Below are 27,672 nucleotides of genomic sequence, written 5' to 3'. Positions count from 1 at the left end.
CTGGCTGCACCCAGGGCCCCGAATCCAGCCCAGCCCCATCCTGCTCCGCGGGGAGGATTTGGGGCTTGGCGTGCTTAAAGCATCCCCCCCCGGGAGCAATCTGTGAGCCGCCAGACCTTGAGACGCGTTCATTATCCCAGCCCCGTTGAGATGTCCCTCTTCTCCCATCCCATGGGCTGCAGGTGGGGAAACTGAGGCACGGCGTGTGCCGGGACGCCAGCTCTTTTAGGGCTGGTGGAGCCCCCGGACCCCCCGGCCCCACACTGTGCCTCCAGCACATGGGGCTGGCACGGGGTGGGGGGGGGGGGTTTGCATGACAAAGCCCCAGCAACCAGGACCCCTGCCCTCAGCCCCCACCCCAATCCGGCTGAAAATGCCAAATATTGGGGTAAGCACCCAAAAAACCGAGGGGCTGCGGTGGGGAGGTTGGGGGGGGGGGCGGGGTTGGGGTGCCCCTTGCATCCATGGGGTTAACCAACGTGCCCGCCCGGAGCATCCACCGCCCGCCGCACGGGTCCCGTGCCGGCTTTGCCAGGAGGGAGGGAAGGGGAGGGACGAGGCGCCTGCCAGCACGGTAATATATTTTTTTTTTTCCTTAATTAGGGGAAGGAATAAAATATAAAAGGAGGAGGGAAAGAGGAGGAAGAGAAAAAAAAAAAAAAGAAGAGCCGCGGCCACGGCCACGCGCGCACACAGAGGGCTCCTCTCTTCTCGCTGCCCGCACTTATGCCCGGTGCGGCTCGCTCCCAGCCCCGCTGCCAACCTGCTGCCGAGCGCTGCCCCGGAGAAGCCGCAGCTCAGCCCCGTGCCGGACCCCCGGAGCCCCCCCCGAGCGCAGCGAGCAAGGTGGGAGACGGGCAAAGGCGCTCGGGGAGCCGGCCGGCGCGGCTGCCGTATTGCGCTATTAATTGCGATTTCTCTCCTCACCTCCGCGCTGGAAGGAAAGCGAGGGGGGGGGGCCGGGGGGTTCGGCTCGCCCTGCTCCCAAGGGGGTGAGGGTTTTGGGGGGTGACCCCCCCCCCCCGGCGGGGATGCTCCGTTCGGTCCCCGCTTTGTCCTTGGCAGCGTGCGTGCGCTCCGCAAGTTTATTTCGGCGGCTCTGCAGAGCTCGGGAGGGCTCCTGCGAGGAGAGACGGAGAAGAGGCTTCGGGGGGGAGATGCCGGGGAGGGGGGGGGCCGGAGGCTCGCAGCCCCCCAGCGCCCCGTTTTGGGGTCCCCTCCCCACGCGGCCCCCGGAGCCTCTGCACGGGTCCTCGTGCCGAGGAGGCTGCGGTCGGGGCAGCGCCAGGGAGGGAAACTGAGGCACGGAGCCGGGCAGGGGCCCGGCCGCGTCTCCCCGGGGGTGCAGGGGACAAAGTTGCCCCCCGGGGAGAGCCCGGGGCTCGGGGCGGCTGCAGCACCGCAGGGGTTTTCCTTTTTTCCTCCTGGCTCTGCCGGTGTCCCAGAGGGGACAGGAGGGGCCGGGGGAAGACGGGAAATATTTTGCAGCATTTTTATGGATTTTCCCCGCTGAGCAGCCCCGGAGCGTGCACACGGAGCACCCAGGGCTGGGGGATTTTCCTGCAAGCCCCTTCCCCAGGCTGGGCGGTTTGTCCCCGGGGGGAGGGTGCTGCCCTTGAGCATCCCCCAGCCGGGGGGGGGGGGGGGGGGGGCAGAGCTCCCCTTGCCCCCATCCCACCGAGCTCTCGATGCTCCCTGGCCGAGAAAAGCCCCAGCGAAACCCAGAACCTGTTGCTTCTCCCCCTGGAGGGGCTGCTGCCCCCCCCCGGCAGGTCCTCGCCCACCTCCTGCGCCACGGCGCGAGGGTGCTCGGGGCATTTTGGGGCTGCTCTGCAGGGACTGGGTTTAACTGGGCAAACTGGGAGCCTGGCTCCTTCCTCGGGGTGCCGTGATCTTGTGCTTCGAGGGAGCATCTCCAGGCGAGGGTGCTGAGGGGGCCGGGCGGCACCGCTGAAATCTGGGGCACCCCCCGCTGCTCCTGCCCCTCTTCGTGCCTCAGTTTCCCCGCTGGAGCCCCGCAGCGGCTGGGGGGGGGGGGGGGGGCACAAAACCTCCACGTGCGTGTCCAGGGGGGGTCCCTCGGGGGGCTGCCCACCCGGCTCTGCCCTCCTCGGCTCCACCTCGGGAGCCTCCCCGAGCATCAGGGGCACGTCCCGACCCTACAACAAGGAGCCCCTTTTTCCCCACGCAGACTGGGGGGGGGGGGGGGCGAGCGGCTCCGGCAGCCGGAGGGACCCCCCCCCTTTTCCTCCCCACCTGCTTCCTGCCTTTTAGGCTCTGCCAGCGGCCGCTGCCAAGAGGCCGCCGGGCGCTTCCCGCAGCACCCCCTGCGCAGAATGCGACCCTGCCACCCCATCCCACACAGGGGGGGCTTGGCGCTGGGAGACCCCCCCCCCCCCCCCCCCCCCCAAGGCCCCGAACAGGGCGCAGCAGGCGGTGCAGGGTGCGGGAGCGCTTTGCAGCAAGGGGTATGGGGGGGGGACCGGGACGGGGGAGGCTGGGCACGTGCGCGGGGCCGTCGGGGCGCCCGCAGCCCGGTGCCGGTGGGGACATCGGGGCAGGCTGGAGCGGGGCCAGGCTCTGCCCGCGGCTGCTGACTCATTCTGCAGCTGAGCATCCCTGGAAAGCCGCTGCTCCGCGGCGCTGCCTCGCTGCGGGCTGCCAGGGCACCTTGGGAGCGGGGACGCATCCGGCACGTGCGGGGACGCGGGGGGGGACAAAGCCCCCAGAGGGGTGGCGACGGGGAGGGGAAGGGCCTCGGCTGCGGGGTGCCCGCTCGCAGCAGCTCCCGTGCTTCGCCGCGGCCGAAAGCGGGGCTGGGCTCGGGGGAGAGAGGAAAAGAAAGATCGCTCCCGTCCCGAAGGAGGCCGCGGCTCCATTTTCCGCCCGGTTTCCCACGGAATCGGAGGGCGGCCGGCGGCGCCGTCTGTGCGCACGCGAGCGTCTCGTCGCCGTCCCCCAGCCCCTGGCTGTCACCGCGGGGCCGGGATCTCGGAGGTGCCCAAGTCCCGCTCCCTGCCCGCCGAGCGTTTTGGCCACCGTCCCCTGGTCCTGCTCCCAGCCTTTCCCCTCCTGACGTGTGGCCTAAAAAATTTTTCCGTTTGTGGCAAAAAAAAAAAAAAAAAAGATTCAAACCCCAAACCTCAGACGGTGACGCCTGAGAGTCTCCTGCCATCACGGGACCCTGTGGGCAGGATGAGGCCAGGTTTAATCCCCCCGCAGCCCCGGCCCCTCGGGCACACGCCGTCCCAGCCGTAGAAGGGGAGCAGATGCCCGGTGTCCCCAGCTCGCTGCCTTCCTGCAGACTTTTTATCCCTTGAATTTCCTCCCTGGGGCTTCGTGGGCTGCTCCGGCCGCCGCTCACGCCACCGCGGCGCCTTGGGAACGGGGAGAAAAGGAGCCCGCGACAAAAGCCTGCCTCGCTCCGCCGCGCTGGGGGACGGCGGCCAGCCCCCGCGCTGGAGCCCGGCCACCGTCACCGGGCAGGGGGGAATGGTCCCTCGCTCCGGAGCCATGGGGCTGAATTCAAATGATCCGGCCAAAGCCGAAAAAGCCCCTGGCTTGGCTCTGGCAGTGCCGGCCAGGTTCTGGGGGAGGTCATGCTGGGGAAGGGGTGCTAGGGACTGGATGTGCAGGGTGCTAGGGGCTGAATGTGCATGGGGCATGGTTCTAGGGGCTGTACGTGCATGGTGCACGGTGCTAGGGACTGGATGTGCATGGTGCAGGGTGCTAGGGGCTGGATGTGCATGGTGCAGGGTGCTAGGGGCTGGATGTGCATGGGGCATGGTGCTAGGGGCTGTACGTGCATGGTGCACGGTGCTAGGGGCTGGATGTGCATGGGGCATGGTGCTAGGGGCTGTACGTGCATGGTGCACGGTGCTAGGGACTGGATGTGCATGGTGCAGGGTGCTAGGGGCTGTACGTGCATGGTGCACGGTGCTAGGGACTGGATGTGCATGGTGTAGGGTTCTAGGGGCTGGATGTGCATGGTGCAGGGTGCTAGGGGCTGGATGTGCATGGTGCTGGGGGCTGTGCATGCATGGTGCACGGTGCTAGGGGCTGGATGTGCATGGTGCATGGTTCTAGGGGCTGTGTGTGCATGGTGCACGGTGCTAAGGGCTATATATGCATGGTGCATGGTGCTAGGCTGTCTGTCCTTGCCACTTGGGCTGTATTCACACCCAATTCCCGATGCATCGGCCCCATGGGAACCCCGGGAGCAAGGTTTGCAGAGGGATGTGGGCAGCGAGGACATCCTCCCGTCAGCCTGGTTCTGGCAGCCGGCGACCTGGGCCAGAGCTCACCGCGGCGGTGCCAAATCCCCTTCGGCGGCTGCCAAAATCGATTCAGCACAAAGAGCTCGTAAATTACAAAGCCGCTCCGAGGCTCAGGGGCGCTGCGCTCCCGTCCCGGGGCGGCACCGTTACGGGGAGCCGAGGAAACCACCGAGCTCCGACGTGCCTCTGCAGCGGGGTGCAGGGATAACGGGGCCGTGCCCTCCTCCTGCAGAGCCAGGCACCGCTCAGGGGCCTCTCTGCATCCTCTCCGCACAGCTGCGAGGTGCCACGGGTGGCCGGAGCCCCTCGGTGACGTCCCCGGCGTCCCCGGGGCTGCTTCTCGGGGCTGGCGACGGCCGCGCTAGCTGCGGGGCTCTCCTTTCAGAGCCGCTCCCCAGCCAGTGGGGGAGAGCCCTTTGTGCCAGGCAGCCTTGAGAGAGGCCCGGGACATAATGGCTGCTTTGCTCGGCCCCGCTTTTCCCAGCCTGAGCGCGGGGAACCTCTGCCGTGAGCTGAATGGCAAAGAGAAGCCCTCCTGCTCCGTCCCTCCCCCTCCGCCCCGCGCTTTTGTGCGCCCTCGGCATCCCCCGGCAGCTCTCCGACCAAAGCCCGCTCCCACACGTGCACAAGTGCATGTGCAAACACGCGTGTGCACCCATGGGCGTGCACGCACACGCATGCAGTGAGGCACGCCGATGTGCGGGCACACCGAAAAGCCCCCCTTGCACACGTGTGCACATGCGCTCGCCGCCCGCTCCGGGGCTCGGCGGCTCGTTCCTTCGGCCCTGCTCGACACCAGCTATTAAAATCCCGCCGGAGGTTTCTAACTGCGGTGCCTCCGGCCGCGCAGCCTGGCTCTGGCATCGCCTCCTGCCTGGCTGCGCTCAGACTTTCCGTGCCGCCGGGGCCAGGCTGGGCTCTGCCGTCCCCAGGGGACCCGGGGTCTGCGGGCTGAGGTCTCGCCCTCACCCCCATGCTCAGGGAATGGATGTTTTAATTCTCCTTTCCACTTTAAGCACCGCTGCTGGGTTTTGCCTCCCCCTCGCAGGGCACAGGATGGCCTCAGCCCTCCCGCTGCTGCTGCTCTGCGCCTTTGCCCCCGCGGCGGTCCCGGAGGTGCTTGGCCCCGGAGATGGCACAGGTAACGGCGTCACCGCACCTTGCGCTTGCCCCTGCCCCACAGCCGGGCTCCGGGGGGGGGGTTTCCACACGCCGGCCCCACTCACGTCTCCTCTCCTCTCCCCTCCCAGATGACCTCAAGGCGCTGCAGGTCTCCATCCCGCGGCACCCGGCCCTGGACGCCGTGCTGGCGGGGGACGTCACCATCCCCTGCCTCATCACCTACCTCGGGCCCCTGCCCACCGCCGGCACGGCCGGGCGCAGGGCGGTGCTGGGCGCCCCCCGGGTCAAGTGGACCTTCATCTCCGAGGGCAGGGAGGTGGAGATCTTGGTAGCGCGGGGGGACAGGGTGAAGGTGAGCGAGGACTATCGCCTCCGCGCCTCCCTGCCCATCTTCCACCAGCGCTACACCAACGCCTCCCTGCTGCTCACCGAGCTGCGCCCCAACGACTCGGGGATTTACCGCTGCGACGTGCAGCACGGCATCGAGGACGGCCACGACATCCTCGACCTCAGAGTCAAAGGTACCTGGGGGAGAAGCGACGGTTTTGGGGGCTGGGGGCACAGACATCCACACCTCGGCTCCCATTTCTCAGCTCTCCGCGGTGGGGCTCAGCAAACCCCTCCGGCGCCCGCACACGGGTGCACCCACGTGGGTGGGAGGCCGCTGCGAAGCCCCTCGCCCACCCCGTGCCTCCCTCCCTCCCCCAGGGGTTGTATTTCACTACCGCGAGGGCTCCATGCGCTACGCCTACACCTTCGCCGAGGCGCAGGAGGCGTGCGCCAGGATCGGCGCCCGCATCGCCACCCCCGAGCAGCTGTACGCCGCCTACCTGGGCGGCTACGAGCAGTGCGATGCCGGCTGGATCGCCGACCAGACCGTCAGGTGGGCACCCCCGGCACACGTTTGGCACCCGTGGCACGCGTTTGGCACCCACTGGGGCCCCCTGCGCCCCCCCTGCCATCGCCAACCCCCCCCCTCTCCTCTCGTGCCCCAGGTACCCCATCCACACGCCCCGCGAGGCTTGTTACGGAGACATGAACGGCTTCCCCGGGGTGAGGAACTACGGGGTGGTGGACCCGGAGGACATGTACGACGTGTACTGCTACGCCGAGGACCTGCCAGGTGCCCACAAACCCTGCGCCCTTCCCATCCCTGCTTTTGCGGCCGTGCACTAACCCGGCCCCATAACCCCCCCCCCATCCCACAACCCGACGGGCACCAGTGCACAGGGCCAAGAACTCGGAGAAAATTCCCCAAGCTGTAGGCGCTGCTCACGTCTCCAAAGCCTCTCCGAGACTTTGGGCGCTCCGGTGTGTGCAGGAGGTGGGTGCTGCTGCGCTGCTCCCAAAGCAGGAGCATTTCTGGGGTGGTTTTGCCTCACTCAGCTCCTGGCAGGGGTGCTGGGCTCTCCCCTGCGGCTTGCAGGTCCTCTGAGAAATGTGCCACGTGTGTATTGCTCCGGGCAGGGCATGGATTTGCTCCTCTGCGGTCCTTTTTAGAGGTGCCTCAATGACTGTAGCGAAGCACTGATGCTTCACACGGCCAGGGGACCGCTGGTGACTCGGGGCCGTCCCCCTGTGCCACGTCCCCGCTGCGGATCTGTTCGTGTGTGCATGGAAGCTGCTGCCAGGTGGAAGCAGCAGCCCCCGCGTCGGTCACGTTGTGGTTTTGGGAAGCTTTGGGTCCGCAGCGGGCTTCAGGCAAAGTGCAGGCGGCTCGGGAAAGCAGAGCAGGACACTCAGCAAGGACAGACCATGCCCCCCCCACCCCGATCCAGCCCTCGCAGCGTGGCGGCCCCGGTTGCGCCCTCGTTCCTGAGCCCTCTCCTGACGCCCTCCTCCTTCCTCTCTTGGCAGGGGAGATCTTTTTGGAGACGGCCCCAGACAAGTTCACGCTGGAGGAGGCGGAGGCGCGCTGCCGGGCGCGGGGCGCGGTGCTGGCGAGCCCGGGGCAGCTCTACGCCGCCTGGAGCGCGGGGCTGGACGCCTGCAGCCCCGGCTGGCTGGCCGACGGCAGTGTCCGCTACCCCATCGTCACCCCGCGGGAGCGCTGCGGCGGGGCGCTGCCCGGCGTCAAAACCATCTTCCTCTTCCGCAACCAGACGGGGTTCCCCGATGCCCAGAGCAGATACGATGCGTACTGCTTCCGAGGTAACCGGGGCACCCCTGGGGCACAGGGCAGGGACTCGGGGTGCAACCTTGCATGGGGACCCCCCCGTGCGCTCGCCGTGCCGCCGCGTCGCGATGGAGCAGTGCTGTCGGCACCGCCTCAGTAGTGCATGACGACCCAGAACAGGAATGCCCTGCATGAGCTCGGTTTTGCACGCCGGTGCGTTGGGATAGGGAGGGGTAACCTGCATGGTCTCAACGCTGCATGCATCGTGACGCAGGACAGGCGCTCTGCATGGTCCTAATAGCGCATCGGGACAGAGCGGGGCTGGCCTGAATGCTGCGTGCCGCTATATCGCGATAGAGCAGGGATGTCCCTGTGGCGCCGTCCTTCTGCACGAGCTCAGGGCCGGCTCCGGGGGGCAGCGGCTCTCCCAGGTCGGTGCCGCCAGCCCCGGCCTTGGCGCTGAGGGGGCTGCGTGGGCATGGTTTGGCCCCACACGGCTGCTGGGGGCATTTCGGGGCTCCCTGTGGGCTGCGGGGCACAGCCTGCCCGGGTTGCAGGGCACACACATCGCAGCCGTGGGTAGGGAATGAGACCGGTGGGTAGCGGCCGTGAGCTCAGCCGGGGTGCCGAGGGCACCCTGCGCATTGGGGGACATCTGCGGTGCCCCAGGAGGGGATGAGCGAGGACAAGGATAGCAGGCAGAGGGACCAACCATCCTCCTGCTGAACCTTCCCCATCCCATCTCCCTGAGAGTCCTCTCAGGGCCATGGGGGCTCGTGGGACGGGACCCCAGCGCTCTCTCCTGGATCAACCGGACACCACATGCCTCTGTGCCTCAGTTTCCCCCTCAGCAGGGAATCCCACTGCCTCCGAGGCTGGGGCTAGGCAGGATGGACCCGTCCCACAGCGCCGCGACGCCGTCCCCGTAACCCACTAACTCCCGGGAGCTGCCAGCTCGGTCAGGGCAAGGGGGGCCTGATCCTGCCCTTTGCGGAGGGGCTCGGGGCTCGAGGAGCAGCGGGTCCCCGAGCGGGTGCCAGGTTGTCCCCAGCTGCCGCGGGGCCAGGACAAGGCAGTAATACCCCACTTTCTTTCTGCCCACAGAAGGGACAAACTCTATCCCTGAGGCCGCAGGAAAATACGGAGCCAGAGAGCCCGAGGGCCTCCAGGAGATTGTTACAGTGGCAGAAAAGCTGGAGGAGCTGCAGCTGCCCAAAGCGCAAGTGGAGATTGAGTCGCGAGGGGCTATTTACGCCGTCCCTTTCTTTAAGGACGTGGCTGACGCTGAGCTGGAAAAGCCGAGCCTGTCCCCCGAAGATGCCCCGGGGCCGGGGGCCTGGCACTCCCCGCTAGCTACCTCCGTGTCCTCAGCTCGAGGACGTCACCCAACCTCTGCCACCCCTTCCCCCATGGCCCCGGCCGTCCCCGAGGCAGGCGTCCCGCTTAGCTGTGGTGCAAAACCGGGGAGCCCGTCCCCTGCAGACGAGGAAGGGGCAACAGGGACGGGTGGAAAGTGCGCAGAGGCCGGGCGAGAGCCGTCCCGCACGGGTAGGTGGAGCGGCCGCTGCAGCGCTCAGGGCTGGGGCGCCGAGAGGAGCCGCAGGGATGCAGGCGCAGAGCTCGCCCGAGGAGCTCGGGGGTGGCCGAGCCGCCTCTGTCCCTTCTGCACCCCACGCAGGGCGCACCCACGGCTGGGCTGGCTCGGCGCAGCGGTGCCAGGCGATGTCTCCGGCGCGCACGTCGCTGGCTTGGGGATGTTGCTCCATCCCTCCCGCGGCCGGGGCAGCGCGGTGCGTTGGGCAGGGTCGGCACCGGAGGGTGCTTTAGCCATGCCAAGAGCCCGAGGAGGGAAAGGAGGTGGCGAGGGGCTGAGCACTACCCTGTTGCGGTGCAGCACGAGATGGCCGAGCCGGAGCATGCCGCCAGTTCGGAGGGGGAAGCATCCTGGAGCCCTGGGGCTGTTTCTGCCTCCCTGAGCATCTTTGTGCCGGTGTCTCCCTCCCAGCCCTGCGCGCTGAAGCACCCGGTGTGGGTGCAGGCGTCTCACCCCAATTCTGCCTTGCCCTTTGCAGGGGAAGAGGGAGCAGCGCTGGAGCGGCCGCTGGGCTCCGCACCGGGCAGGGACCCCGGGAACACCGCAGCAGAGAGCCCAGGGGGACGGCGAGACCCCGGCCAGCCCACGGAGCCAGACACGGTGGGAGCAGAGGGACCCTCTGACGCCCCGTCCCCGGCGGTGGCCACAGCAGGTGACACAGAGCCACCTGACGGGCAGCCCCGGCCCCCCGGCCCCGCCGCCCCCTCGAGCCTCCCCAGCCGCCCGTGGGAAGCCGTGGGGCGGCCGGCCCTCACCAGGAGCCCCGGGCCACCCGGGCACAGGGACAGCGGGGTGACACCTCCGACCGGTGCCGCTTCTGCCGCCTCGACAGATAGCCAAGAGCCAGCCCTCGGGCCGCACGGCCGCGGGTCCGGTGGGACGAGCAGCCCCGTCCCTGCCGCGGGGGCTGCCGAGGACGCCGAGCTGTCCGGAGACGTGGCCGAAAGCCCCCGGGGGGCGTCCCCGCTGCCCCCCTCACAGCTGCAGGAGGACGGCGAGGAGCAGTCGGGGGCCCTGTGGCTCCCCTCGCCCACGGCCCCAGGGGACGGGGGCACGGTCCCCGCGGCGGGGGCGACGGTGGTCACCCCGTGGCACACCGAGGTGCCCGGCGGCAGCGACGCAGCGGCCACTGGACACGAGGCTGTGCCGCAAACCCCGGGCACTGGAACACCTGCTGCGTCTTCGGAAGAAGAGGAGGAGAAGAAGGAAAAGGAAGAGGAGAAGGAAGAGGAGGAGGAAGAGGAAGAGCGACCCGTGCCCTCTGTCGCAACCGTGGAGGGTTTCCTTGCAGCCGTTCCCGGAGAACCAGGTGGGACCCTCGGGGATGGCCTCACCTCTCCCCGTGCTGGTGTCCCCGGGGTGTCTCCGGCAGGGACCCCGCTGGGGGACCCGGCCCCCAGCACGGCCGCCCCCCTGCCCGCCCTCCCCACGGAGCGTGCCAGCCTCGGGGCGGGGGCGAGCTCGGCCGGGGACCCCCGGCACCGCGCCGCCCTCGCGCTGGGGGCAGCGCTGCTGGCTGTGCGCTGGCACTAGACAACAGCAACGCCTTTCCTTCACGCTGTGCTTCCCTCTGTCCGTCCGTCCGTCCGTCTCTTTCCTCTCTCTTTCTCTCTCTCCTCCTCTCTTCGGGTGGGTAAGGGAAGGTTAAAGGTCCGGAGAAGCGCATATTTGTCAAACAAATTGGTCTGAGCTATGCATGCACTTAATTCTCTTCTACTTCTGTGAAGTGTTTTAATGACTGTTTCCATGAAAAAACAATATATATCAAAAGAAGGCCCCAAACCCTCCTCTGACTAACAGTGGTACTAATAAAGGGAATTAAAAGCTTTCTAGAACACGCACCTCGGCTAGCTCTTCCCTTCGTCCTCGCGCCTGCTGCCTCGCTCGCGTTCCCCACTGACGAACTAATCCCCCCGGCCCTGCACCCCCGGCCCTGGACGAGGGCTTTTGGGGGCTGAGCATGATGTGAGCCGGGCGGCTTCCTGTCCCCTATGCCCTGGGGGGGGGACACCCACGTCCTCGTGCCAGGGAGCACCCCCAAAGTGCACGCAGCCAAGCGCCCCAAAGCGCTGCAGGGTTTTAGGGGGTTGTGGGGTGCACGGGGGCAGTCCCAAGCCCCTGGGGGCTGAGGTGGGACCCCCACGCCGCGGGAGGCCGGTGGATGCATGAGCTGTGACCTCAACCCAAATCACCCCGGTCCCCAACTCCGGGATGCTCCCAGCTCCGCGATCAGGCGCTGCCCTGCGTCCCAGGCGGGGTCCCCGGCTGTGCCCCCCGCACAGACGATGCTCTGCAGGGAGTGCCCGGGTCCTGCAGGACCCCCGCACCTTGCAGGACGGCTGCATTTGTCCTGGCAAGGAGAGAGGCACTCAGAGAGAGCCGGACGTGCTCGAGCCTTAAATAGCTCATTCTTCGCCCCGCTGCGCTCCGCTGGAGCTGATCCGCGTGTCCCCAGCACCACGGGGCTGGCACGGAGGGGATGGTAGCGGCAGCAGTCGGGGGGTGTCAAGGACTTTTGCTCCCCGCCCTGCTGGAGCCCTTAATCATGCTCTTGAACCAGGGACGGGTTAATGACCGCGTGCCTTAATGACCGGAACGAGCTGGTGCCAGCCAGGGAAGGGCTTTGCGGGCTGGGGCTGGCGCCGGGCGAGTTCTCAGCCCCGGCCAGGCTGAAGGTGAGAGCGGCGGGGCTGGGGGACAGGCACGAGGCTCGCCTCGCCCCCAGGCTGAGGACGTGCGGCCAGGACGTGCCCAAGGGCTTGTCCTTTTTATGTCCCCTCCAAAAGAGCCATCGCGGCGCCGCTCCGACAGCATGAGCTGTCCCCATCCAAGGGCTTGGCACGGCGGTGAGCCCGCCGGTGCGAAGGATGCGCCCAGCTCCCGGATTTGCGCTCCTGGGGGACATCAGAGCCCCAAACCCGGCCAGATGCAAGGGCTCCGGGCACGCCACCGTGCCCCAGACTTTGTGCACGTGGTGGCCAAATCCCGCACCCCGTCGCTGTGGGGTCTGCCCTCCTGCAGCGAGGAGGGGGCCGCGGCGATGCCGGGCGCTACCAAAGCGCCGGCGCTGAGCGGGGCCGCCCGTGCCTTGCAGGTGGCTGCGTCCCCAACCCCTGCCTCAACGGAGGGACCTGCACCGAGGACGGCGCCCGCCTCGCCTGCCTCTGCCTGCCCGGCTACGGAGGGAGCAGCTGCGAGAGACGTGAGTCCCGCGGGGCCAACACCATGCCGACCCTGCACGGCAGCCCCGGAGACAGAAGTGTGGGGATCTGGGGTATTTTTTGGGGGGGTTGCTCTCGGGCTGGGCTCCGTGGTGCTAATCCTGTCCTCTCTCCCCCCCCTCTTGCTCCCCACCGCGGTTCAGCGCTGAAGAGGTGCAGCCCCGGCTGGGAGAGCTTCCAGGGAGCCTGCTACAAGCACTTCTCCACCCGGAGGAGCTGGGAGGACGCGGAGACGCAGTGCAGGCACTACGGGGGGCACCTGGCCACCATCCTGACCCCCGAGGAGCAGGACTTCATCAACGGTACGTGGGGCCGGCCCAGCCCCTGCGGACCGTGGGAGCCGCAGGCAGGGGCACACCGTCACCCCCACCCCGCTGGGTTTAAGGTCTGAAAGCTGAGCCAGAAAGTGGCCGAGCTCCTCTCCCCCGGCTGTGCTGTACAGGGACAGGGGGCAGTTGGGACAGGAGGGACAGAGGGACAGAGGGACAGAGGGACAGAGGGACAGAGGGACATGGGACACGGGACAGTTGGGACAGGAGGGACAGAGGGACAGCAGGGACAGCAGGGACAGCGGGGACAGAGGGACAGAGGGACAGGAGGGACAGAGGGACAGGAGGGACAGAGGGACAGAGGGACAGAGGGACAGAGGGAACCAGGGCTCACTGCCCAGGAGGAGCAGCCGGGGACACCAAAGCCACCAGGGACAGGAGGGGACACCGGGGCTCTGCTGCCCTCTCCCGGCGACCCCCCCCCACCCTCCCGGCCTCGCCCGAGCCCCCCCCCCCCCAGATGCAGCCTCCAGCCCTTGAGCCCTGTTTTGGGGGTGCTGGGGGCCGGCTGTGCCCCCCAAGCCCCCCCGTGCCCCCAGACCAGTACCGGGAGTACCAGTGGATCGGCTTGAACGACCGGACCATCGAGGGGGATTTCCAGTGGTCCGACGGGAGCCCCTTGGTAAGTCGGGCTGCCGGCCCTCGCTCCCGTCCCCCCCGGGACGAGAAGGCCCCCCCCGGGCACCTCTTTGTCCTTCTCCATCCTTTGGGACCGATCCCGCGGCGTGAGTCAGAGCCGGGCTTTGAAGCCGCTGCCAAAACCGCGGCGGCGCCGAGCATCGCGCCACACCTCGGGCACAGCAGCCCCGGGGTGTCGGGGTCCCGGGGCCGGCAGCACGGGGATGGGGCCCCGTGTCACCCCAAAAAAAGCGGTCCCCAGCCCCCGTCCCTTCCTGTCGCCCCCCCCTTCAGCTCTACGAGAACTGGCACCCCGGGCAGCCCGACAGCTACTTTCTCTCCGGGGAGAACTGCGTGGTCATCGTGTGGCACGACGGGGGGCAGTGGAGCGACGTCCCCTGCAACTACCACCTCTCCTACACCTGCAAAATGGGGCTGGGTAAGCCGTGTCCCCCCCCCCCCCCGCCCCGCCCCGGCCCCAAAACGGGAAGAGGAGAGGGTCTGGGGGCACCCTCCGCTTGCTTGGGGTTTACGCTGGGAACCTGGAGGGTGGCCTGGGGGGGGTCTGTCTGGCACAGGGGTGCCCACCCTCGCTCCCCCCCTGCCTGCAGTGCAGTGCGGGCCCCCCCCCGCCGTCAGCAATGCCCACGCCTTCGGCAAAGCCAAGCCGCGCTACGAGGTCGGCTCCACCGCCCGCTACGAGTGCCGCCGCGGCTTTGCCCCGCGCCGCTCGCCCGTCATCCGCTGCCGCGAGGACGGGACGTGGGAGCAGCCCCAGCTCTCCTGCCGCCCTGGTGAGCGCGGTGGGGGGGGCTACAACCCCCTCCCCCTGCATCGCACCCCAGCCTCTCGCCCTTCACCTGGGGATTTTTCTTCTCCTGTTTCCCCCACCTCGTCTAGGGCTGGCTCAGCACCCCGGCGACTGAGCGGGTCCCCGAGGCAGGAGGCTCCCCGGTGGATGGGGATGGCACCGGGACGCCAGCGCGGGCACCGGCGGGGCGAGGAGCCTGCCCTGTGGGTGCCCGCCCTCTGCTTGTTTTATATCTGTACAAAGAAACCCCGATAACTAAAGATCCCCTGAAAAGGAGTCAGCAGCGACCCGCGTGGCGTCTCACCTCGCACGAGGGCTGTTGGGGTCCTGGAGTGACCACAGAGCCAAAATTGGGGGGGATCCTGGGGCGGGGGGGGTCACAGCTTGGAGGTGGCAGCGTCATCTCCAGCCACTTGCTACCACCTTTGCCCCGTGGGTCCTCACCCTACAAGAGCAGGATGGGGACACCGAGGCGGTGTCCTGGACACGGCCACGCTGCTGGGAGCGGGCGCACGTCGCCCAAGCCCCCCCGGTGCTGCTGTGGGATTAAAGCAGATAAATGGGTGGCACAGAGCCATGCCTCGGCCCTTCGGGGCAGCCGAGAGGCAGGGGTACCCAGCCCTGAAATTGGGAACGTGGGGTGCACACCAGTGCTGCTGGCACAGCGACGTCCCCACGGCCACGGAAACGGGGAGGCACAGCCCAAAGTGTCCCCAAATGCCGGCGGCCGCGGGGACCCGGCAGGGTTTGGGCTGGGAAGCTGCTGCTGGCAGACGTGCAGGAGGCAGGGGGCACCTCGCAGGGCTGGGGCCACCCGTGTCTCCTCACGCTGCTATCTCCAGCGCCAGTGCTTTTTATAACTGTCCCCGGCTGTGTCACCAACCCAGAAACCCCCCCAGTGCGGTGCCAGGGACACCGATAACACCAGGACACCCCGAGGGGGGGGGTCCCTATAAGCTGTCCCCTGCTCGAAACAAGAAGTCCTTGGAGATCCCCATCGCTGAGAGCCCAGGAGGTCCCGGGGGCAGAGGGCACATGAGGGCACAGCTTCGTCATGCAGCTTTACCGTCGCTTTATTAATTAAGAAAGCGAAACTCCATTAGTCACGCTCGTTAATGCCCAGCTCTCCAGCGCGCCTGCACCGGCCAGTCCTCACAGCTGCGGGGAGCGAGAATGGGGCGAGGGAAACACCGGGGGTGGGGGGATCGGGGGGTATTGGAGCCCCCTTTCCTGGGCTGGTAATGGGACCGGCTTCTCCAGCGAGCCCCCAGTGCCAGGCGAGCCCTGGAGCAGCTGGGATGGGGGGAGCAGCTCCACCAGGGGATGCAAGAGCCACCTGAATTCAGCCCCATCACTCCGTCAGGGGATGCATGGCTCCACCAGAGGATGCACAAACCACCCGAATTCAGCCCCACCGCTCCCCCAGAGGATGCACAAACCATCAGAGGATGCACGAGCCACCCCAATTCAGCCCCACCGCTCCCCCAGAGGATGCACGAGCCACCCAACACCACCCCGAGACCCCCAGCCCCACCTCGAGCTCCCCACCTGGGTGCCGAGGGCCGGCGCCGTCCCCTGGGCTCAGCCCACCTCTCCTACGCCCCCGCGAAGCAGTAGGTGCCGTAGGTCCGCTGCTCCTTGCTGGGGAAGCCGAAGCTCCGCACGCCGGGCTCGGGCAGCCCCCCACAGCGCTGCCGGGGGGCGGTGATGGGGTACCGCACGCTGCCGTCCGCCAGCCACCCCCCGTCGCAGCGATCCAGCCCGGAAAACTTCCAGGCGGCGTAGAGCTGCCCCACTTTGGCCATGGCGGCCCCGTGGTTGCGACACGCCTGCCCGGCCTCCTTGAAGCTCAGGTGGCCCCGGATGAAGTAGACCTCACCTAGGGACACATGGGGACATGGAGGGTGAGCGGGCACCGGACCCAGGAGGGGCCCCCGGTGGGCTCCGTGCCCGGGGACGGGGGGGCGCCGGCGGCACCTTGCAGCGCCGAGGTGAAGCAGAAGGCGTCGAAGCGGTCCCGCTGCTTGTCCCTGGCCCCGTAGGTGCGGACGCCGGGCAGGAGGAGGCGGCCGCCGCACGGCTCGCGGGAGTTGATGATGGGGTAGTGCACGGTGCCGTCGAGGACCCAGCCCGCGTTGCACCAGTCCAAGCCCTCTGTCCAGGCTGCGGGGCGAGCGGAGGGAGGACAAAATGAGGGATGGGGCTGTGCTGCCCCCGGGGACTTCAGCGTCACCGCTGCCATGCAGCTCTTCCCTCCTCCGCGGCCCAGCAGGGCGTGTTTTGGGGGCAGGAAGGGTTTTTTTGGGTCCCCCCGCAGCAGCAGGGCGGTACCTTTGTAGAGCTGCTGGTAGGTGGCCAGCCGGGCGTCCTGCTGCTCGCACGCACGCTTGGCCTCGTGGTAGTTGAACTTGTAGCGCCCGTTGCTGGGCTGGTAGGGGAAGACAACGCCTGGGGGGGACAGGGACAGGGATGGAGGGGACGGAGATGCTCTCCCCGAGTGGGTTTTGGCTCATTCCCCTCGAGAACCTGGTGCTGAGGAGCAAGGGGCATTGCAAAGGGGGGGCACGGCGGGGACCCGCGGCCTCCTCTCCCCGCCGGGAGGCAGCCGAGGCTCACCCTCGAGGTGCAGCGTGAGCGAGACGCTCTCGTCCTCCAGCCCGTTGACCAGCTGGCAGCGGTAGCGCCCCTCGTCCTCCAAGGCCACGTCCGTGATGGTGAGCGAGGCGTCGTAGCGGTGGCTGTGCCGCAGGCGCACCCGGGGGCTGAGGGGCCCGTAGTTCTTGTGGTACAGCCCGTTGGTGATGATGATGACGCTCTCCCCGTAGTTGGCCGGCTCCACCTTGCTCCACTTCACCCGGTAGTTGCGGGGCAGGGCGCGCAGGACGCAGGGCAGCGTGGCGGTGGCACCGCGCTGCGTGTGCACCGCGCCGTGCAGGGGCTCCAGCAGGTACTGCAGGCGCGGGGCGGCTGCGGGGAGCCGGGCACCGGCTCAGAGCACCTCAGCGGCCCCAGACATCTCCCCACCGCCCTCATCAGCACCCCCAGCTGGCTTCCAGCACCCATCCTGGCTCAGCGCAGCTCAGCCCCCAGCACCGTTCCCAAGCAGCAGTTCCCTGTGCCCCCCGTCCCCGTCCCCGCTCCGTACCCGGGCTCCCCGTGGGCCGCTGGAAGATGCTGGAGGCTGGGGACGCTGCCAGGAGCCAGAGGGAGCTGAGCAGGAGAAGCCGGAGCATCTTTGGAGCTGGGGGCAGGAGGGTGCCCGGGGGGAGTGATGGGCTCAGGGACGTGCAGCGGGATGGCCCCCGGCCTTGCTGGGGACCAGAGGACGCGGTGGGGACATCCGCAGCCATCACCTCAATGCTTGCCCTGTGAAGGGGACATCTCCACGTGGGATGCGCACAGCACTGAGCCGGGCAGGATTGGACCCCCCCAATGCCACCCCGCCCTCGGTCCCTGCCACCTCTTACCGTCCCCAGGGGAGCCGCCGTGGCCATCCACCCCTCCAGCACCCAGCGCTCGCGTCCCGGCTCCGTCACAGCCGCCCCGACATGGCACCGAGGGCTCTGGGAAGCTCAAACCTGCGCCGTGGTGCTGCCGGGAAGAGGGGACGCGGGGCTGCAAGGGTGGCCTCGGGTGTTCCCAGCTGGCCCCTGCCCTCCCCGTGGGCCAACGCTGCTGTCACCGTCACCGTCACCGTCACCGTCCGTGGGCTGGCAGCGTCCCGGCAGCCCCACGGCCCCGCGGCCCCTTCGTGCCTGCTCCCATGGCTGCGCCCTCGCTCCCTGCCCCGTCCCCGTCTCTTCCAGCTTTCTTCTCTCTTTTTTCTATTTTTTTTTTTTTTTCCCCAAACACCTCCCCGAGGAACGCACGGGGAGGAGGAAGCACAATTTCCCATTGTGAGCATCTTTCTCTTTATTGTTCTGCTGGGCAAAAACACAGCGCTCCCGGCTAACAAGCGTGCTTTTATTCGCAGGCCACAGAGCCGGGGAATTCAGGGGAAAATGTCAGCACCATGCAGGGCTCCGCAGCCCCTAGTGCGGGCAGAGACCCCCTGGGAACCAGTTCCCCCCATGGGGACGCTGCTCCCTGCCACACAGATTAAATTCCTGCCCCCCACATCGAGTTCCCAGCTCACCGATGCCATCCTGCGGGGCTCCTGTGTGTGTGTGGGGTCCCTCCTGCCACCCCCCCGGCCTCACCCAAAGCCACCCGAGAGGCTCCCCTGCTGTCACCTTGGGGCCGGGAACAAAGCAGGGGCGCACAATGGGGCTGTGTGCTGGGCCCCCCCTTATCAGCTCCCCCCCCCCCCGGGTCCATCTCCAGGGGAGGACGAAGCTCGTGGCCAACGAAGCGCGAGACAAGCGGCCGTCTGTCCCCGGAGGACACAGCGCTCCCGGCCTCGCACGGCGCAGAAAATAACCCTCCTGGGGGGGATCAGCACCGCGTGCCCCCTCCCTGGCTCGCTGTAACCCCCTCAGAGCTGCCCGCATGAGCAGCCCCCCACAACCCCCCCCTGCAGCTCAAGCCATTCAGTGATTTTTACGAGCCAAAGTGGGGACAGAAAAGTGCAAAGAAAGGCAAAAACAACGCGGGACAGCCCGGCACGCTCCTCTCCGGGCTGCTGTGGGCTCTGTGCCATGTGCGTGGCTGCCAAAACAGACCCTAAAACCCCCCCCAGCAGCACCTGGCTGAGGTCTGGGGCCGGCTGCTTCTTCCCAGAGCCGCGGCACCACGAAGGGGCTGTGCCAGTGCTCGCATTTTCCCAGCAGCTGCGCCCAGCGGCCCCGCCACGACCACAGCCCCAGCCCTGAGTCGTTCCCCGCGCGGGGACCCCGGCCCGGCTCTGGGTCCCCGAAGTCCCAGCTCGGCACGGCACGGAGTCACCGCAGCCGCTTCCCAAACGCGGGCTGCAACGCGCTTGTTTGGCTCCTTTCTCTTCCTCTTCCTTTTTGGGGTTTGCACTCCGGGCGCGCAACAAACACGTCCCGGCAGCGGCAGCCAACGGAAAGCCGAGCGAAGGAGAGCAAAGCAAACAAAACCCTCGCCTTCCAGCTGGCCCGGCTGGGAGGGGATCCCCCCTCCTTTGCCGACAGCAGCCTCCGGCCCCTCTCCTCGCCCTTGTTTGCCTCCTTCCTTCCGGGGCGCGGGCTGGAGCCGGCGGCCCCGCAGGCAGGGTTTGCAGGCAGCTGCCCGCACGCTGCCGGCCCGATCCGGGGTTCGCCGCCCCCCCGGCATGGCCGAGGGCACTGCTGCTGCCTCGAGGCTCCGGCTGGCCGGGCTGTGCTTCTTCCTCCAGCTCCTCACCATCGTCCTCTTCGCCGCCTTTGTCCGGTACGGCCCCGAGAGCGGCCCCGGCCTCTGCTCCCCGCAGTCCAACTGCAGCCGGAGAGACCCCGAGCCCGGGTCGGGGTACGCCCGTGAGTACGCCATCCCCGAGGGGCGCAGGGGCCGGCTCTGCCCGTCCCCCTGGGTGCTGCTGGATGTCGCCGTGCTCGGCGCAGGCTCAGCTCCGAACCGGACCCTAAAGGGGAGCAGGGGGCACGTGGGGCTCACCAGGGTGCCCCCCGGGGAGGGCCGGTGGTTGGGAGGAGCATGTGCTGCCCGGCACAAGTCCCCAGGTGAGCTGAGGATGGGCAAGCCCTCAGCACGGATGGCTGCTGTGGGACACACACACGTTGGCGGCCCCGATCCTGCCCCCATCCCCTGATGGGAAGCCCAGGAGCTGCTCCCAGCGCTTGGGGGGCTTCAAAACCAACCACAGGGTTCGTAGCACCGAGGGAACTGTGCCAAGCCCCTGCCACAGGGTGTTTGTCTTTCCAGGGGCTGATCCTGACCGTACCCCTCAGCCATCACAGGGGGCTCAGCACCCTGCACAGACCCTTTGGGGCAGCGCCGGGGCCAGGCAGGTGATTCAAACTCACCCGGGACCAGCCCTTTGCCCCGGCGCGGGCGGCAGCCGGCAGGTTCGCCCGGTTTCGCCGCGTAACCGCACCCGGTGCTGAGTCACCTGTCCCTGTGGGGCAGGCACGGCACCGGGCCCCGAAGGACACATCCCCCAAGGGAGACATGGGTCCCCACTCCTGGGTTTTGCTGCCAGCTGTGGGGTGACGCCCCTGGGTGTTTGCGCTTCGGGTCCCCTCGTCCCCCTGATGTCTCCAGGGGCAGCAGGGGGGTCCCCAGCCGTGGCTGGCACCTCTGGCCACCTTCGTGCCCGTGTCACCCGCCCCAGGAAGCTTCCAGGCTGTGGGGCACCCCACATGGGGTTTGTGGAGGCTGCTATCTGCGTGGGGCTGACGCATGTGGGGTGAGCCAGAGCCGCAGGAGGCGCACGTCGGGCAGGGACAGGCGTACGCCCGTGGTCCCCTCCGGAAACCTCCAAGGGCGGTGACACATCCACCGTGGGCGCTGGGACACGTAGGCGGGGAAGGCTGAAGGCTCCAGCACCCCAAAACCTGTTTGAACCCTAAAAGGTGGCCGAGCAGGCTGGGCGAGCATCGCTGCCGCCCATGGAGAGGACCCTGTGCCTGCCCCCCATGCCCCAAACCCCCCCTTGTGCCTCTCCCCGCCAGGTTTCCGCGATGCCCACCTCCAGGCTCTCCTCGGCTTTGGGTTCCTGCTGGCCTTCCTCGGCCGCTACGGGCCAGGCAGCGTGGCCACCAGCCTCCTCGTCGTGGCCTTCGCCGTGCAGTGGGCCCTCCTGGCCCAGGGGCTTTTCTACTTCTCCCTGAAGGGCAAGATTTACGTGGGTGCTCAGAGGTAAGGCAGGGAAGGGTGCTGCCACCGGGACGGTGCCGATCCCGGCTCCATCCCTTGCACGCTGGCTCCCTCCTCTGTAAAACTCACCGCTGTGCTCCGGAGGATGGGGAGGCCAAGCAGGACCAGGCTTGCGAGCCGTCAGCCAGCTTTTAGGGGGCACGGTGGCCCTGCCTGCCCCAAGCCACGCCGTCCCCTTGGCACCAACGCTGCAAGAAGCCGGCCGCCCGCTCGGCCTGCAGGAGCAGCGGGATGCAGGGTGCAGGATTTGGGATGTAGGGGTCGGGATGCAGGGTTCGGGATATAGGGGTCAGGACACAGGATCTGGGATGTAGGGGTCAGGATGCAGGATTTGGGATGTAGGGGTCGGGATGCAGGATTTGGGATGTAGGGGTTGGGACGGGATGTAGGGGTTGGGACGCAGGATTTGGGATGTAGGGGTCGGGACGCAGGATTCAGGCTCACCTCCAGGATTTGGGATGTAGGGGTCCGCAGGATTCAGGCTCACCTCCAGGTGCCTGCACTCGCAGCCAGCAGCGCCGGATCCCACCCCACGCCTTTCCTCTCCTTCCCAGCATGGTCAGTGCCGACTTCTGCACTGCCGCCGTCCTCATCTCGTCCGGAGCCGTTCTGGGCAGGGTAAACCCCATCCAGATGCTGCTGATGACCCTGCTGGAGGTCCCCCTCTTCGCCTGCAACGAATTCATCCTGCTCAGCCTCATGGGGGTGAGTCGCCCCTCCAAAAACAGGGTGGCCGCGGGCCTCCTGTCATCACGACCTGCCTTATCCATCGGGACCGATCCTGTACCCCGTCCGTGTTTTCTGCACCCACCAGATAAGCGACAGTGGGGGCTCCCTGACCGTCCACACCTTCGGAGCTTATTTCGGCTTGATGGTTTCGCGAGCCCTGCGCCAGCCCCGCGCGGATGAGCAGGAGGAGCAGCAGGACGCGGGGCGCCAGCCCGATGTCTTCGCTGTGCTCGGTATGGAGCTCGAGCCCGGCAGCACCGGGGTCACGGGGACGGCGGTGGGAGGACCGGCACCGGAGCTAGGATGGGGCAACTGGAGGCCACCAAACCTCCGAGGACAGAGGGCCTCCACCTCCCTGGGGATGGGGGAAAAAGCTTTTCCTCCTGCCCAACGTGACCCTCCTACGCTGCCAAATGGGGCCTCGGTCCCTTTTTGCGTCCCCTGGCACTAGCGAGAAGAGTTTTTCCTTGGAGGGAGCGTCCTCGGTGCCAAAACCTGCCTGGCCCCCTTCCCCGCAGGGACCCTCTACCTGTGGATCTTCTGGCCCAGCTTCGCCTCGGCCACCACGGCGCAGGACAGCGCCGAGCCCTGGGCAGTGCTGAACGTCTACTTCTCGCTGGCAGCGAGCACCCTGGCCGCCTTCGTCCTCTCGCCCATCCTCTACGAGGAGGGCACGCTGCAGGCGGTAGGTCCGCTCCTGAGCTGAACCCAAACCCCTGTCCCGTCCCGCGGGGCACATAAAGGGGCAAGGGGATGCTGTTAGGCTCCCTCGGCTTTGTTAAGACCCAGCTTGAGCCCTGTGGCATGCCAAAATCCCAGCCCAAAGGTGACGTTCTCCACGGGAACAGTGCCCTGACCGTGTCCTCCCCCAGGCCCAGATCCAGGATGCCGCCCTGGTCGGCGCGGCGGTGATGGGGATGGCCGGGGAGATGCTGCTCACCCCCTTCGGGGCCCTCGTGGCAGGGTTTCTGGCCAGCCACCTCTCCCTGCTGGGCTCCAGGTTCCTCTCGGTGAGTCCCCCCCCTGACACCAAGGACGTGGGGATGTGGGGGACCCCCTCCGGGTGCGCTGGGGGGGCCGCATCAGCTCTGAAACGAGCAGCAGCCCGGCTTCCTTGGTGAGCATCCCCCCCGTCACCTCCTCTCCGTGCTCCCCCCCCCAGCCCATCCTGCGCTCCAGGCTGAAAATCCAGGACACGTGCGGGGTCCACAACGTCCACGGGCTGCCGGGGGTCCTGGGCACCTTGGTGGGGACGCTGCTGGCGGGGCTGGCCACCGCCGACGCTTACGGCGGCAGGTGAGAAGAGCCAGAATTTGGGGGGGGGGGGGGGCTGCCCCACGACCCCCCGAGCTGGGGGGCTTCTCCAGCCACGAGCAGAGCCCCCCCCCCCCACCTTCCCCACCCTCAGGCTGGAGCGCGTGTTCCCGCTGGTGGCCCAGGGCAGCCGCACGGCCGGCGGCCAGGCGTGGTGGCAGCTCTGCGCCCTGCCCGTCACCCTGATCCTCGCCGCCCTGGGGGGCAGCCTCACGGGTGAGTTTCTCCTCCGGGAGCCCCTTCCCCGGGACCCCCCCCCCCCCCCCCACGCGTGTCCGCGGCCCTGCGGCCCCCCCGGGCAGCCGCTAGGTGGCAGGGGAAGGCCGGGGAGCGCGGCGGGACCCCCGCGCTCAGGGCGCCCCCGGCCGGCTCCGGCCGTCCCCAAGGTGCCCTCCTGGGAAGCAGGGTGCTGAGGTGGGCCCCGGAGAGCCCGGAGGCGGAGAGCAAGGTCCTGAGGGAGGTAAAGGGGGGGGGTGGGGGGGTAAAAGTGGGTTTGGGGGGGGACGGGACCCTCCCTGGGGGTTTAGTGGGGGGAGCCTGGGGGTGTGTTGGGGTGGGGACTCTCGCTAGGGGTTTATTGGGGGGGACCCTGGGGGTTTGTTGGGGTGGGGACCCTCCCTAGGGGTTTAGTGGGGGGATCCTGGGGGTTTGGTGGGCTGGGGACCATCCCTGTGGGTTTACTGGGGGGGACCCTGGGGGTTTATTGGGGTTGGGACCCTCCCTGGGGGTTTACTGGGGGGGGAACCTGGGGGTGTGTTGGGGTGGGGACCCTCCCTGGGGGTTTATTGGGGGGATCCTGGGGGTTTATTGGGGTTGGGACCCTCCCTGGGGGTTTAGTGGAGGGGATCCTGGGGGTTTTTGGGGTTGGGACCCTCCCTGGGGGTTAACTGGGGGGGGACCCTGTGGGTTTTTGGGGTTGGGGACCCTCCCTGGGGGTTTATTGAGGGGGGACCCTGGGGGTTCATTGGGGTGGTAATCCTTCCTGGAGGTTTACTGGGGGGGACCCTGGGGGTGTGTTGGGGTGGGGACCCTCCCTGGCGGTTTAGTGGGGGGAGCCTGGGGGTTTGTTGGGGTTGGGACCCTCCCTAGGGGTTTATTAGGGGGGATCCTGCGGGTTTTTGGGGTTGGGGACCCTCCCTGGGGGTTTAGTGGGGGGATCCTGGGGGTTTTTGGGGTTGGGGACCCTCACTGGGGGTTTAGTGGGGGGGACCCTGGGGGTTTGTTGGGGTGGGGACCCTCGCTAGGGGTTTACTGGGGGGGATCCTGGGGGTGTGTTGGGGTGGGGACCCTCCCTGGGGGTTTACTGGGGGGAGCCTATGGGGTGGGGACCCTCCCTGCGAGTTTACTGGGGGGGATCCTGTGGGTTTGTTGGGTTGGGGACCCTCCCTAGGGGTTTAGTGGGGGGGTCCTGGGGTTTTATTGGGGTGCAGACCCTCTGTGTGGGTTTACTGGGGGGGACCCTGGGGGTTTGTTGGGGTGGGGACCCTCCCTGGGGGTTTACTGGGGGGGATCCTAGGGGTTTGTTGGGGTGGGGACCCTCCCTGGGGGTTTATTGGGGGGGATCCTGTGAGTTTGTTGGGGTTGGGACCCTCCCTGGGGGTTAATTGGGGGGGGGACCCTGGGGGTTTGTTGGGGTGGGGACCCTCCCTGCGAGTTTACTGGGGGGGATCCTGTGGATTTGTTGGGTTGGGGACCCTCCCTGGGGGTTTAGTGGGGGGGATCCTGGGGTTTTATTGGGGTGCAGACCCTCTGTGTGGGTTTACTGGGGGGGACCGTGGGGATTTGTTGGGGTGGGGACCCTCCCTGGGGGTTTAGTGGGGGGACCCTGGGGGTTTGTTGGGGTGGGGACCCTCCCTGGGGGTTTACTGGGGGGAGCCTATGGGGTGGGGACCCTCCCTGCGAGTTTACTGGGGGGGATCCTGTGGGTTTGTTGGGTTGGGGACCCTCCCTGGGGGTTTAGTGGGGGGGATCCTGGGGTTTTATTGGGGTGCGGACCCTCTGTGTGGGTTTACTGGGGGGGACCCTGGGGATTTGTTGGGGTGGGGACCCTCCCTGGGGGTTTACTGGGGGGGGGACCCTGGGGGTTTGTTGGGGTGGAGACCCTCCCTAGGGGTTTATTAGGGGGGATCCTGTGGGTTTGTTGGGGTGCGGACTCTCCCTAGGGGTTTACTGGGGGGGACCCTGTGGGTTTATTGGGGTTGGGACCCTCCCTGGGGGTTTACTGGGGGGAGGACTCCGTGGGATTATTGTGGGGGACCCTGGGGATTTATTGGGGTGGGGACCCTCCCTGGGGGTTTACTGGGGGGGACCCTGTGGGTTTATTAGCATGAGGACCTTCCCTGGAGGTTTACTGGGGGGGACCCTGTGGGTTTTTGGGGTGGGGACCCTCTGTGTGGGTTTACTGGGGGGGACCCTGCGGGTTTATTGGAGTGGGGACCCTCCCTGGGGGTTTATTGGGGGGAAGTCTATGGGTTTATTGGGGTTGGGACCCTCCCTGGGGGTTTATTGAGGGGATTCTGGGGGTTTATCGGTGTGGGGACCCTATGGGTTTATTGGGGTAGGGACCCTCCCTGAGGGTTTATTGGGGTGGGGACCCTGGGGGCTTATTGGCATGGGGACCTTCCTGTGGGGACCCTGTAGATTTATTGGTATGGGGTTCCTCCTTGTGAGTTTATTGGGGTGGGGACCCTCCATGGGGGTTTATTGGGGTGGGGACCCTCCCTGTTGGTTTATTTGGGAGCACCCTGGGAGCTTATTGGCGTGGGGACCCTCCGTGTGGGTTTATTGGGGTGGGGACCCTCCCTCTTCCCAGGGTGGGAAGCAGCTCCGTTAAAGGCCCCCCCCCCCAAAATCCACATCCCTCTCCACATCTCCACATCGCTGCAGGGGCCCGAGGACGGACGCGACCCTGGGGCGAGCGACGAGGAGCTGGGTGGCAGCACCCTCGCCTGACGGCCCCGACGCCACGGTGAGGTCCTGCAGCACCGGGCTCGACGCCTCCAGCAGCATCGCCAGCGCCGGGCGGTGCGGGCAGCCCCAAATCCCCGGCCCAGGCAGCCGGGCTCGTCCCCCCCGTGGGACCAGCACCCGGTCCCTAAGGCTGGGGAGCAGCGGGGTGCGTGGCGAGGAGATGCTGCAGCGGTTCGGGGGAGGAAGGCACGGCCCGGCTCGCTCCGGGGACGCGACACGGACCCAGACCTTGCTCAGCTTGGCGTGAGAGGTGTTGCTCCCGTGCCTCAGTTTCCCCGCCCGCTGCTCTCTGAGACGTGGGGGAGAGAGGAGAGCTACGGGGGGGCTCTTCTCCTTAGGGGAAGGGGTGTACCTAGGTAAAAGGCAAGCAGCAGCAGAGACTTTTTCGATGGACGCTTTTGAACACCACAATTAAAATACCTTTCCTTTCGTAACTTCAGGGCTTCCCCGTGAATTCACGCATCGGCTTTGCTGGCGGATTTGCCTCCAGGTTTCTTTCCAGGGGGGAAAGCAAGGCCCCCAGGCGCCCCCCCCCCGCACCCTATACGGCGATGCTGTGGGGCCCCAGTCGGGCCCTGTGGGTTTTGTGCCTTGCTCTGATCCTCGCCCGCAAGGGGGGGGGATCCTCCAGAGCTTCGCCACCAGAGGGTGCGATGGCCCCGGTGAGCCCAGGGTGACATCAGGGTCCCCAGCACGGAGGTGGCCCCTGCCTCCCCCTTCCCACCCCGCACCGCACACGGGGACTGTGGCCGAGCAGAAGCCCCCCAAACCAGGAAAGCGTCGCCCCTTTGAGCGAGGGATGCTCCCGCGGCCAAATCCTCATCCGATCCGGGGGCTCGTGGAGGGGGCCGTGGTGGCCGTGCCGGGGTCCCCCACAGGAGGGTGCCTGGGGGGGCCTCATCCTGCCGGCAGCTGCCAGAGGCTTTCACACCTCTGGTGCCAGACTCTGGCGCTCGCCAGGTGGGACCCCCCGGTGCTGTCCCCTTGGGGGGGGGGGGGGGCAGCTCCATCCCACCCAGGGCTGGCACCCGGGTGGGGGGCAGCGGGAGGTGGGGTGACACCGGTGGGAGACGGGGCTCTGCGCCCTGCTGCCCACCCGACACGGCCACGTGCGGCACCGCCGCCTGTTAACTCCTGCTGCTCTTGGAGCACCTGAAACGACTGCATCAAAGGTGGAAGGAAAGGAATCGCTTCACAGCAGAAGTTCCCGGCTTTGGGCTCTGACGCGCGTCAAACCCCGCTTGAACCTGCCTGGGGTTCGGTCGTTCCTTACAGGAAACCCGGTGAAACCGAGACAGTTTCAGGGCTTCGGTGCCACTGAAACCCCACAAAAAAAGCGCGTGGCAATGGGACACGCGGCTCCGTCCCCGCTGCCACCACGGCCACTGGGGGGCTTCTGCTGCCCTCGCCCCACGCAGAGACCCCAGCCCCACTCTGTTCACTGGGGGGACGCATCCCACGGCCAGGACCCCCCCCGGCACGCACGGGGACGCGGGATGGAGAAGCAGCAGCGGGGCAGGGCTCCGGCCAGCAGCCCCCAGCCCCTTCCCACCCCACCTTCCCCTCCCCTCCTCTCTTTCCCAGGCAGCCCCTTGCCCCTTTTTCATCCCCTCCCGGCACGTTTCAAAAGCAACCCACTGCGAGGGGAAGAAAAGCCCCTCCAGTGAGATCATTGCGAGACCCCTGACGCAGGGGTCGGGCGCGAAGCCCACCTCCCTCCTCCTCCTCCTCCTCCTCCTCCCCTCGCCCACCCCGGCCCCTCCGAGGGCTGTTATGTTTGGTAATCGGATTAGGGAG

The 27,672-nt window shown here is 67.7% G+C and overlaps 3 protein-coding genes across 10 annotated transcripts; 2 read left to right on the top strand and 1 right to left on the bottom strand.

Moving 5' to 3' along the window:
- Positions 1-643: 643 nt before the first annotated feature.
- On the top strand, positions 644-14,365 carry BCAN (brevican). 4 transcript variants are annotated; one of them, XM_066986156.1, is made up of 15 exons: positions 644-846; positions 5,326-5,418; positions 5,528-5,920; positions 6,108-6,282; positions 6,395-6,522; positions 7,257-7,550; positions 8,620-9,063; positions 9,588-9,761; positions 9,942-10,418; positions 12,204-12,311; positions 12,474-12,632; positions 13,199-13,281; positions 13,572-13,716; positions 13,889-14,071; positions 14,178-14,365. In XM_066986156.1, the coding sequence occupies exons 2-15, from the start codon at positions 5,334-5,336 to the stop codon at positions 14,201-14,203; spliced, it is 2,874 nt and encodes a 957-aa protein (XP_066842257.1). In that variant the 5' UTR covers positions 644-846; positions 5,326-5,333; the 3' UTR covers positions 14,204-14,365. The 4 variants fall into 4 exon arrangements, with proteins under 4 accessions (XP_066842257.1, XP_066842256.1, XP_066842258.1 ...); XM_066986155.1 differs by having other exon boundaries at positions 9,588-10,418; XM_066986157.1 differs by lacking the exon at positions 7,257-7,550 and having other exon boundaries at positions 9,588-10,418.
- Positions 14,366-15,140: 775 nt separating this feature from the next.
- HAPLN2 (hyaluronan and proteoglycan link protein 2) lies at positions 15,141-17,911 on the bottom strand. Of its 2 annotated transcripts, none has more exons than XM_048054307.2 (6): positions 17,556-17,911; positions 17,234-17,469; positions 16,705-17,055; positions 16,420-16,536; positions 16,066-16,251; positions 15,141-15,967 (listed from the first exon to the last, which is right to left on the bottom strand). In XM_048054307.2, exons 2-6 carry the CDS (start codon positions 17,436-17,438, stop codon positions 15,684-15,686), a joined length of 1,143 nt encoding a protein of 380 aa, XP_047910264.1. In that variant the 5' UTR covers positions 17,439-17,469; positions 17,556-17,911; the 3' UTR covers positions 15,141-15,683. The 2 variants fall into 2 exon arrangements, with proteins under 2 accessions (XP_047910264.1, XP_047910263.1); XM_048054306.2 differs by having other exon boundaries at positions 17,234-17,454; positions 17,556-17,910.
- A 1,276-nt stretch (positions 17,912-19,187) lies between these two features.
- On the top strand, positions 19,188-26,309 carry RHBG (Rh family B glycoprotein). 4 transcript variants are annotated; one of them, XM_066986120.1, is made up of 10 exons: positions 19,188-19,505; positions 20,658-20,844; positions 21,417-21,567; positions 21,677-21,824; positions 22,110-22,276; positions 22,464-22,601; positions 22,754-22,887; positions 23,000-23,121; positions 23,292-23,353; positions 25,792-26,309. In XM_066986120.1, exons 1-10 carry the CDS (start codon positions 19,322-19,324, stop codon positions 25,855-25,857), a joined length of 1,359 nt encoding a protein of 452 aa, XP_066842221.1. In that variant the 5' UTR covers positions 19,188-19,321; the 3' UTR covers positions 25,858-26,309. The 4 variants fall into 4 exon arrangements, with proteins under 4 accessions (XP_066842221.1, XP_066842220.1, XP_066842223.1 ...); XM_066986119.1 differs by having other exon boundaries at positions 23,292-23,365; XM_066986122.1 differs by having other exon boundaries at positions 23,311-23,365; positions 25,792-25,811.
- The last annotated feature ends 1,363 nt before the right edge of the window (positions 26,310-27,672 follow it).

This window comes from Anser cygnoides, chromosome 33 (genome assembly GCF_040182565.1).
Source record: "Anser cygnoides isolate HZ-2024a breed goose chromosome 33, Taihu_goose_T2T_genome, whole genome shotgun sequence".
NCBI lineage: Eukaryota > Metazoa > Chordata > Aves > Anseriformes > Anatidae > Anser > Anser cygnoides.
This window is presented reverse-complemented; position numbering and strand designations above follow the sequence as displayed.

What these genes read in the sequence shown, in the direction of transcription:
- BCAN (XM_066986155.1), top strand. Translation starts at nt 5,334, where the DNA reads ATGGCCTCAGCCCTCCCGCTGCTGCTGCTCTGCGCCTTTGCCCCCGCG. An exon ending in ATCGCCGACCAGACCGTCAG is followed by an intron (nt 6,283 to 6,394) that starts GTGGGCACCCCC and finishes CTCGTGCCCCAG; the next exon opens with GTACCCCATCCACACGCCCC. An exon ending in GGAGCAGGACTTCATCAACG is followed by an intron (nt 12,633 to 13,198) that starts GTACGTGGGGCC and finishes CCGTGCCCCCAG; the next exon opens with ACCAGTACCGGGAGTACCAG.
- RHBG (XM_066986119.1), top strand. Translation starts at nt 19,322, where the DNA reads ATGGCCGAGGGCACTGCTGCTGCCTCGAGGCTCCGGCTGGCCGGGCTG. An exon ending in ATTTACGTGGGTGCTCAGAG is followed by an intron (nt 20,845 to 21,416) that starts GTAAGGCAGGGA and finishes TCTCCTTCCCAG; the next exon opens with CATGGTCAGTGCCGACTTCT. An exon ending in AGGAGGGCACGCTGCAGGCG is followed by an intron (nt 22,277 to 22,463) that starts GTAGGTCCGCTC and finishes GTCCTCCCCCAG; the next exon opens with GCCCAGATCCAGGATGCCGC.
- HAPLN2 (XM_048054307.2), bottom strand. Translation starts at nt 17,438, where the DNA reads ATGGCTGCGGATGTCCCCACCGCGTCCTCTGGTCCCCAGCAAGGCCGG. An exon ending in GCGGCCCACGGGGAGCCCGG is followed by an intron (nt 17,056 to 17,233) that starts GTACGGAGCGGG and finishes GGCTCCCCGCAG; the next exon opens with CCGCCCCGCGCCTGCAGTAC. An exon ending in GCTCACGCTGCACCTCGAGG is followed by an intron (nt 16,537 to 16,704) that starts GTGAGCCTCGGC and finishes TGTCCCCCCCAG; the next exon opens with GCGTTGTCTTCCCCTACCAG.